The 10557-nt window shown below is 50.4% G+C and overlaps 1 protein-coding gene across 1 annotated transcript; it reads left to right on the plus strand.

Annotated features, from left to right (window-relative positions):
• Positions 8189–9537, plus strand: LOC8082821. The gene is made up of 5 exons (XM_021465967.1): positions 8189–8402; positions 8493–8603; positions 8696–8780; positions 8866–8958; positions 9526–9537. Exons 1-5 carry the CDS (start codon positions 8197–8199, stop codon positions 9535–9537), a joined length of 507 nt encoding a protein of 168 aa, XP_021321642.1. The 5' UTR covers positions 8189–8196.

Genomic DNA, 10557 nt, shown 5'->3' on the forward strand with positions numbered 1-10557 from the left:
CTCGACCGACCATTTAGCTATTCTTCCCGTGGCCTCCTTACTCTGGATTATCTCACCCAGGGGGAAAGATGAGACCACCGTGATAGGGTGGCCAAGGAAGTAGTGCTGCAGCTTACGCCGGGCGAGGATTACGGCATAGATCAGCTTCTGGATTTGGGAGTAACGTGCCTTAGTCTCCGAGAGTACTTCACTGACAAAATAGACTGGCCTCTAGACTGGCAACGCATGGCCCTCCTCCTGCCTTTCGACTACCACCGCTGCACTGACAACCTGGGTCGTCGAGGCGACGTAAAGGAGAAGTGGTTCCGCAGGTTGAGGTGGGACTAGGACTGGTGCTGAGGTTAGTGTTTTCTTCAGATTTTCGAGGGCCTCCTCGGCCTCGGGGGTCCAAGAAAAACGCTCGACTTTCTTCAGAAGTCGATACAGCGGCAACGCCCTTTCTCCTAATCTCGAGATGAAACGGCTCAACGCCGCTAGGCATCCCGTGACTCTCTGTACCCCCTTGATGTCTCGGATCGGCCCCATTCTTGTGATGGCTGAGACTTTCTCGGGGTTGGCCTCGATGCCACGCTGGGAAACAATGTAGCCCAAGAGCATGCCTCGAGGCACACCGAAAACGCATTTCTCGGGATTGAGCTTGATCTGGTTGGCGCGTAAGCAGCTAAAAGCGATCTCGAGGTCCTGGATCAGGTCTCCTTGCCGCTTTGATTTGACGACTATGTCGTCGACGTAGGCCTCGACCGTCGACCCTATATGCTTGCCAAATACGTGGAGCATGCATTGTTGGTACGTGGCTCCCGCATTTCGAAGCCCAAACGGCATGGTTACATAGCAATACATCCCGAAAGGTGTGATGAAAGAGGTCGCGAGCTGGTCGGACTCTTTCATTTTTATTTGATGGTAACCAGAATATGCATCAAGAAAAGAAAGGGTTTCACATCCCGCAGTAGAATCAACAATTTGATCAATACATGGTAAAGGAAAAGGAACTTTTGGACATGCTTTATTTAAACTCGTGTAATCGACACACATCCTCATTTTCCCATTCTTCTTCTTAACTAGTACAGGGTTTGCTAATCAGTTGGGATGGTGAACCTCCTTGATGAATCCGGCCGTCAAAAGCTTGTGAACCTCCTCGCCAATGATCTTGCGCTTCTCCTCGTCGAATCGGCGCAACCGTTGCTTCACTGGCTTGGAACAGGCTCGAATCTCCAAGGAGTGCTCGGCGACTTCCCTCGGTATGCCCGGCATGTCCGAGGGACTCCATGCAAACATGTCGGCATTCGCACGGAGAAAGTCGACGAGCACAGCTTCCTATTTGGGGTCGAGGTCGGCGCTGATCGTCAGCACCTTGCCGTCGGAGTTGTTGGGGTCGAGCTGGATCTTCTTGGTTCCCTCTGCTGGCTCGAAGTTGCCCGCATGGCGCTTGGGCTCTGGAGCCTCAGTGGCCAGGGCCTCGAGTTTTGCGATGAGCTCGGTGGAGTTCTCGACTGCCTCCCCATACTCGACGCACTCGACGTCGCACTCGTAAGCGTGCTCGAAGGAGGAGCTGACAGTGATGACGCCTTTGGGACCGGGCATCTTCAGCTTCAAGTAGGTGTAGTTGGGTATGGCCATGAACTTGGCGTAGCCCGGGCGCCCGATGATGGTGTGGTACGTGCCCCGGAACCCGACCACCTCAAAGGTGAGGGTCTCCTTCCTGAAGTTGGCCGCCGTGCCGAAGCAGACCGGTAGGTCGATTCGACCCACCGGCAGCGCCTTTTTCCCTGGCACGACGCCATGGAAACCGCCGGCACTTGGCTGGAGCCGTCCCCTATCGATGCCGAGGAGGTCGAGGGTCTCGAGGTAGATGATGTTGAGGCTGCTGCCTCCGTCCATTAGCACCTTTGAGAGCCAGGTGTTGACGATGATGGGGTCGACGACGAGCGGGTAAACACCTGGGGCGACTACCTTGTCGGGGTGGTCCTCTTGATCGAAGGTGATGGGAGTGCTCGACCAGCTAAGGTACTGGGGCACCGCCATTCTTGCCGCGAAGACCTCACACCGCTCCCTTTTGCGCTGCCTCGTGGTCAACTGCGTCGAGGGCCCACCATAGATCATGTAGCAGTCGTGGACGGCGGGGAAGACGTCGCCATCTTTGTTGTCCTCCATGTTGCCGCCCTTCTCTTTTTTGGAGTCGTCACGCGTGTCCTTTTTGAACCCTAGTCCGTCGAAGTGCTTTCTCAGCATACGACAGTCCTTGAGCTTGTGGTTGGCGCCTCCATTATGGTAAGGGTATGGCTCCTCTAGCATCTTATCGAAGATACCTCCATCTGGAGGGCCTCGAGGCTTCTTCCGCTCCATGGCGGCGACAAGGTTGTCGTCGAAATCTTCCCGTTGGAACTGCCGTGCTTTCTGCTTCTTCTTGTTCTTTTTGAACCCTCGACTGGGGGTCCCATCTTCATCGACGGGCTGTTTGCCTTTCCTTCCTTCACAACTGAAGAAAGCGCCGACTGCCTCCTCCCCTGCTGCGTAGTTTGCCACTACGTCCATTAGCTCATCGACGGTCTGAGGGCGATTTCGGCCCAATTCTCGTACCAGGTCTCAACTGGTGGTACCAGAGACAAAGGCCAGGATGACGTCATGGTCAGGGATATGTGGCAGCTCAGTGCGCTGCTTCGAGAAGCGTTGAGCATACTCTCGAAGAGTTTCTCCTGACTTCTGCTTGCATTTGCTGAGGTCCCACGAGTTCCCAGGCCGTATGTAGGTCCCTTTGAAGTTACCCTCGAAGACTTTAACCAAATTGACCCAGTCGTGGATCTGATTTGCTGGAAGTTCCTCGAGCCATCGACGGGCGGTGTCGGAGAGGAAGAGTGGTAGCTGTCTGACGATGGCTCGATCATCCCCTCGAGCGCCTCTTAGCTGACAGGCCAGCCTAAAATCGGCCAGCCACAACTCTGGTTTGGTCTCACCATTTTATTTCGCGATGCTGGTCGGGGGTCGGAATGGACTGGGCAGGGGCGTGCTGCGGATTGCCCTGCTGAATACCCGTGGGCCTGGTGGCTCGGGGGCCATCCGGTCCTCGTCGCTGTCATACCTTCCACCGCGATGCGCGCTATAACCGCGCTCTTCCGCATCCCCGTACCGACGGCGTCGATTCTCTTCGATGTCATGCCGGACGTCGTGTCGACGCTGATTGTCGACAGGGAGGACGAGAGTGGTCTTCCTTCCTCGAGGGGGTGGCTGTTGGTGGACTGACACCTCCTTTTCATTTTGGGGCGGCTCATCACGCTTTTCAGTGGCTGCTCCTCGTCGTCGAGAAGCCGAGCTTTCGGCTTGTTGAACCGCCGCTACCTGGAGCAGAGTCTGCACCTCGTCTCGAATGCGTCGAGCTTGGGAGTTCGATGGCTCTGGCATGTTGCATAGCAGCATTGTTGCTGCCACTACGTTCTGGCCTGCTCGAGGGAAGCGGCTGACGGGTTGCTCTGGCTCCGCGTCTCCGACGATTTGCCGGTGTACCTCTCGAGCTCGCCTACGGACACTTCCGCCGGGCGGGTAAGGCAAGTCTTGTTCGAGGATTTGCTCGAGCAGGACGAGGCGCTCCAGGTCTTCGTCGAGCTTTGTCTTGAGCTCTCGTAACTGCGCAGGCTGCGCGGCCCTGTCTTCCTATGGAAGTGGGTCGACCTGTCCGCCGTCCCCAGGCATCCTGGGGTCTTCCCTTATTGCAGGGGCTCGACCGCCCGCAGCTGCGTCCTGTGTCTCGTCGGTAGTTTCTACTGCCCCGTCGATGTGATAGCATTCCCTAGTAGGGTCGTAGCTATCGGTCTCGGAGTCGGAGTCCGGCTTGGCGGCGTAGAAACATCCACGTCCCTCCTCCAATAGCCGTTGCCTGAGCGAGGTGATCGTGTATCGCCCAGGGCCTAGGCGACGGAGGCCTCGCACCTGGGAGAGATCTGGCAGCTTGGACCTCGACTGTTGTGCTTCAGAGTTACGCGGGAGAACCATTGGTCTCTCTACGTATGACTAGGCATTTGGGCATATCGCTCTGGCGAGCGATGCTGTGGCGTTGTCCAATCCAAATGGCAGTGCCCTTCTTGGACTGATCAACCCGTGTGGAAGTAACCTGGCGGCAGGTGTGTCACCTCTTGTCGTCGTGTGACGCTGAACCGGCATATCCACGGTTCCGGCACGCGGGGCTGCCGACTCTCGTGTCACCTCCTGCCTAGCACGAACTGCTGGTCGTGACGAGGCAGAGGGGCGACGATGATGCTGTCCACGCCTCTTCTTGGGCGGGGAGGCATGGTGGCGAGGGCGTCTCGGGCCCCTCAACCGTGCTGGCGCAATGCGGGCTCCTCCTGGTCCTTTGATCGAGAGTAAGATCATGTCATAGCCGGAGCCAGTCGACATGAACTCAAGACTCCCAAACCAAATCACCGTGGAGCGCGGAATCGGCGAAGCGAGAGTGGCCATCTAGAAAGGAGTGGGAAATTGATGAAAAACACACAGGACCCCTACCTGGCGCACCAACTGTCGGTGTTTTCCCTACGGGGGGTCACACCAACGAGTGAATTTATATGCGTGCTCCCTTTCCCAGATGGTGATGCAAGAAGACATAGAGATTTATCCTGGTTCGGGCAAGAGAAGGCCCTACATCCAGCGGGGGAGGGAAGCTTGTATTGTCTTGCACCTAAGTGCTTGTACAGGGGCGAATACAAGCATGGTATGAAGTATGGGAGTTCTACTGCGTATGTATGGGAGCGGTGTTGCGTGATCTCTATCTATTCCCGGGTCCTTCCTTTTGTAGCACCAAGGAGAGACCCAGGGTACATGTATAGGTGTTAGAGTAGGGGTCGATAGGAGCATGGCGCGCTGACCTACTCGAGGCCTCCGTACCGGTATGGCCTCGAGCCGTCCCGTCTTGGTAGCCTGATGATGATTACGCGTGCCCCTGTATCCTGCTCTGCGCGCCGTCTGGGGCTGGTTCACCGGTCGCACGCCTGTACGATATGGCGGCAGATCCGGCGGAGTGGTTGCGGCGTTGTCAGTCGACGCCCAACCCGTCCTCGAGAAGGAACCGTGTCTGGTCGAGGGTCAGATGCCGTGCAATGCCCTGATATCCAGAGCGCTGACCTTGGTTGTCTCGAGGGGGTCCTGATTAGACGTTCCATCCCTGTTTCCTACGCCCTGACACGCCCTGGGTCGTTTGGTGGGGAAGGCTGCAAAAAGAACGACGGGACGGGTGCCCGTTCCCTATCACGCTTCTCGTGACCAGTGTGTTAGGTGGGGAAGCGTCAGGTGCATTAAATGCCCTGGCTCTCGTGCGCGCGTCAGGCGGCGGGCGGCGTCCTTGCGCTCGACGCCTCCTGGTTCGCGCGAGCCCGTTTCCGTATTCGACGGTAGCTAGCGCTCGACCCCTGATCGATTCGCTCGACGCCATCTCCGTCTTCGAGACCGCGGTTGTCGACGACCGCGCATGTGTATGACAGAGCGTTGAGTTGAAGGCCTCGACCTGTGTACGGGTAATCTCGTCATGTGCATCGGTGAGGGTACCCCTTACTGATACCCTCGACACCTACCCAAAGATGTATTGCCATGGGAACGAAAAGGTGTGAAGTGGAAAACTGTTACGGCGGCGGATACTAATAAATAGTCATTTGTATGTGTGTGAGACTTTATTTATGTATCCATGTGAGACTACATTTATGTATGCGTGTGAGACTACATTTATGTATGTGTGTGAGACTACATTTATGTATCCATGTGAGACTACATTTATGTATGTGTGAGACTACATTTATGTATGTGTGTGAGACTACATTTCTTAACGCTTTGTCAAATGCAAAAATATCCTATATATCAAATGTAGATCTTGATGAGTGGAACAAAATTGCTATTCATGACTTTCGGAGTTGGGGTCGTCTAGGGTCTCGAAAACATGCGTGTAGCAGTGAAAATTTGAAATTTCAAAATTTTAGTGGTCTAAACCATCTCAGATGAAAAGTTGACCATTACAACAAATGTGTATCTTGATAAGGGAAACAAACTTTGTATTCATGACTTTTGCATCTGAGACCATCTTGGGTCCGGTCAAAGTGTATTTTCTAAAAAATACAATGTTTGACTTGGTCAAACTGGGACAAACTAGGCAATAAAAGACCTAAAATGAAAAAAAATTGAATACAACATAGTTAGATCTCATCAAGGTCTACCTTTGATACACAATACATTTTTGCATTTGGAAAAGTTACAGAAAACTCAGTTCACATGTTTTGAAAACCCAAGGCGTGGCTTGGTCAAATCTGGTCAAACGAGTGAGTAAATGACCTCAAATGAAAAACTTTTGAATACAAGGTAGACAGAGCTCATCAAGATACACATTCCATACATAGGACATTTTTGCATTTGAGAAAGTGTTTGTAAACTCTAATCACAAAGTCTTGAATCACACATACACTTTATGAAACTACATAAGACCTGGAAGGAAGGATTTGTGTCAAGAGACCGAGGAGGCTGTGTCAAGGATAATGAAATATTCTGAAGACATCGAGAAGGGCTCATTCACTCCTTCTAGAGAGAAGGACGAGCTTAGCCTTGGCTTGGGAAACCCCGAGCACCCAGGCCGTGTCAGGGGTTAGGGAAACATAAGACCTGGAAGGAAGGATTTCGAGAGGATGTGGAGATGTACAAGAAACATGGTAGAAACTGGGAGGAGAGTCTTGCCACCCTAGTGAAGACCCTAGTTGCCAAGGAACTACAGGAGCAAGGACTGTCTACTGAGCGACGGTCACAAATGGAGCCGCCTAGGGATTTGGTTCTAGTTGGTAGCCCTCCAAATGTTCAAAGCAGCCAAGGTTCCAATGCAGCCTCCGCCTCAGTCGATCACATACAGGTGCCAACTCGTTGCATCCTGTTGAGTCCCATCGGTAGGGGACAGGAGATGGCTGAGGTGGCAACGGGTCTGGCACATCCTCCAATTCCAGGCGACATCTGGCACCATAAACCGGTCCCGGCCGACTATAGTAAGGTTGAGGTGCATACCATGAATCCCGAGTACGCGAAGCATAAGATTGAACACCCAACTAGCGAGGGGATTCGTGAGCTTGGACTACTCATGAAACAGTTCATCCTCTGGTACAAAAAGGATATTGTGTTGAATGTTTCCTCGCCAACTCCAAGTGATGTACACCTGGAGAGAGTCCACCTTGAGGATGGAGAGGTGTATTCACCGTCTCATGAGGACCACTTGATGCATGAGAGGGTACCAGCTTCTCCAACCACTGGCGAGCAAGGGGTCGAGCTAGGGCATGATGAGACGCTACATGAGCCTTCTGTAGCTCGTGCGGAGCCAGAGCATGAGACGCCACATGTGCCTCAGAGCCCGCAACCTTCTACAGCTCGTGCCGAGCCAAAGCGTGACGAGACACCACATGTGCCTCATAGCCCAAAACCTTCTACAGCTCGTGTCGAGTCAGAGCATGACGAGACACCACATGTGCCTCCTAAGCCACAACCTTCTCCAGCTCGCCCCGAGCAAGGCCATGATGAGATGGCACAGACTTTTCAACAAGCACCGCCGACACATGAAGAACTACTCCCTCTAGTATGTGAAGCTCGTGAAAAGATCCCCATCATGATAAGGTCGATAGGGTCAAAATCTTTTGTGGATATGAACGTCTCGGGTATGTACAAGTGGTATGCTCATGACCAGTTCAAGCCTGAGAACCAAGGCCCGAACAAATTTGCCAACAGGATGCCCACTGACACCTCAGACTACACAACGATAACAAAGTATCCAGATGTTGAAACCATCAAGTGGTCAAAGGATTGCCCGAAAGAATATGTAAAAGGCAAATGTTTCCTACCAAACCGGATCTTGTGTAAGATGCCATATGGAATGAGAAGGTTCCATGATTGGTACTACTTGCATGTTTCACGTACAGAACTAAATGTGTTGGAAGCAGTAATACCTGCTCGCACATTTGGAGGCCCTGCTTCGGGTATTGCCTTTGACTTCAGCGACATCCAATCATGCTTTCACCTTAGTTCAATGTCGATGAATCTGATTCGCACTTGGTGCCTGTAAGTCCTCTTCCTCTTGATATGATCTGAAAGTAACCTAGTTGGATTTTGCTAAAACTAACTTACGTCATGATTTTTAGAATGCAAGCAAACTTTATGAAATCTACACGCTCAACGAAAGTAGGGTATGTAGACCCTATGCCTATAGCACAAATAAATTTTAATTACCCATCGAGATGGGAATTGGATGCGCCACAGCTAGCTGCTGGAGGGACGTTGGCGGAGAAAGAAAAGATCCGTGCGGCCAAAATAAGAGAAGAGTCTCTTAAGGTTGCGGCGTGGATTGCCGTATGTTTAAAGAATCTCCAACACTTCGAAACAATATGGATTCCATACCACTTCAAGTAAGTTCGATTAATTGTATACTTAACGATTATTCGGTTTATCTTATTTTGATGCAAAGGTACTTATGTGTTTATTTAAAATTATTGTAGCAATCACTGGATAGTCATAGGTGTCGATGTCGGGATGAACATGGCATGGATTTGTGATTCTGCAGATTTTGACCCTCACACATATAAAGACTTCATGTCAATTCTCATTACGTAAGCAAATTTGTAATCCTAGTAACCTTATATGATTCACTTTAATATCGACTTTTGCATACTATAAGTCACATCGATTCTCATTCAAACAGGGCATTCAGGGCCTATGTCAAGAATCACAAAGGAAGGCATGATCCAGGTCTGGGGAGCCACTTGCGTTTCAAATCTCTATGTTCGGTAAGTGCGACTTAGTTTGGCATAAAATTACTAATTTTTTCAGTACTTATACTTGACACATCTCCATTTGCAAATTGAAACAAAGTTTCCCAAGCAAAGGCCAGGGAGTCTGCATTGTGGATACTATGTATGTGCTTTCATCAGTAACACAAAAGGCTACAGGAGACACCCTGAGTTGGTAAGTTTGAATCTCTTAGTGGGTTGTAGTATGAAAACATAGTATTTCTCACTTAGCTTTGCAATCTCTTCTTTATACTAGACCTAAACTTGTCTTTTACGATCTTATAGTGGAAAGAAGAAAAAGGACTAAAAAGGGATGTCTACAGGGATGATGACCTCTTAGAGATTGTCGGTGACCTTTGCAACTTTATAATGGACCATGTTGTTTATTACAAAGGTGATTACCATAACCCACAGTCCGACTTAGGTAGCAATCCTCTTTACCAGCACCTCCGTCAGTGGGATAGGCTATGTTTAGGTCGTTGATTACATGTGAACTTGTTGGAATGGACTGTGATCGATTTGTATTAGTACTTGAAAAATTTCGGACTCTTTTGGATGGATTTGTAATGGACTTGGAAACATTTTGAACTTGAAATGTGTTGCGGTGTATAGGTATGGATATTTATATTGTGAATCTGTGATGCTGAGAATCTGATTATATATGTATATATGTATGTGGTGTTGTGCTGTGCTGTCAACTCGATTATTGTAATTTTTATTTTTTTCTGAAAAATAACTGTAGGGGCGGTTCTAGATTGAGCCGCCCTTGCAAATACAGACAATAGAGGCGGCTGAGACACAAGCCGCACTTACTAATGCTCACTATAAGGGCGGCTGGAAACACTAGCCGCTCTTACAGTGGTCACTAGTAAGGGCGGTTGTTGTTTCCAACCGCCCTTACAGTGGGCCACTGTAAGGGCGGCTGGTGTTGAACCGCCCTTACAGTGATTTCCACTGTAAGAGCGTTTGCATAAGGGCGGCTGGGCCAGCCGCCCTTATAGAGCTTATTTAGCCGCCCTTACTATACGTGAGTGTAGTAGTGTTAGTAGAGCTCAGCTCTGAAGGAATAAGCAAATCAAATATGACATTCATACCATCTGAGCCTAGTTGTGGCTGTCCACAGCATGGCTCATGAGCCTCGCAGTGCCGGCCCTAAGGGTAGGGCACGGCGTGTGACGCCCGAGGGCCCAGGCGGGAGAGAGGCCCAAACCTATATATACAAACCCCCAGCTCTATAGTTTATTAGGCATCAGTAAACTAATAAGCGAGATATGGAACTGATTAACGATTAACCGGCCCAAGAAGACAATGTCAGCCTTTCTTTCCTAGTTTTCCTTTCCCACGGTCCTCGGGAAGAGAAGGAGGTGAGGAGCCGTGCCACACTCTAATCGCGACTACTGAGTTTGTGACGCGATGACGCACACACGCGGAACCAGCGAGCCATATGCCGCCATGGAGAGTTGGACGCCGTAGAATGGCATGCCATGGCGACGATGATGCAGGGCTCCACGACGTCCATATATTGGTTCTTAATTACCTTCTTACAAATGCAACCGCCGATAAGTTATTTTAGTTTATGTGCAAGCCCTAGGTTTTTTTTTCTTTGTTCATTTTAGTCCAAATTAAATATTTATTTAGTATTGCTTTTTTAATCTACATTGTTCCTTGATAATTATCAGATATGTTAAATAAAAAAATACTCCTTCTATACCTATAAAGAAACTCGTTTAAGACCGCGACACGGTCTCCAAATTAAAGATTAACTTTGACTCTT

The sequence above is a fragment of the Sorghum bicolor genome, chromosome 8, assembly GCF_000003195.3.
Source record: "Sorghum bicolor cultivar BTx623 chromosome 8, Sorghum_bicolor_NCBIv3, whole genome shotgun sequence".
NCBI classification, from domain to species: domain Eukaryota; kingdom Viridiplantae; phylum Streptophyta; class Magnoliopsida; order Poales; family Poaceae; genus Sorghum; species Sorghum bicolor.

Bases quoted from the DNA above. Each gene is read 5' to 3' on its own strand.
- LOC8082821 (XM_021465967.1), top strand. From the start codon at position 8,197: ATGCCTATAGCACAAATAAATTTTAATTACCCATCGAGATGGGAATTG. The intron at 8,403-8,492 runs GTAAGTTCGATT...AAATTATTGTAG, and splicing joins TGGATTCCATACCACTTCAA to CAATCACTGGATAGTCATAG. The intron at 8,781-8,865 runs GTAAGTGCGACT...ATTGAAACAAAG, and splicing joins GTTTCAAATCTCTATGTTCG to TTTCCCAAGCAAAGGCCAGG.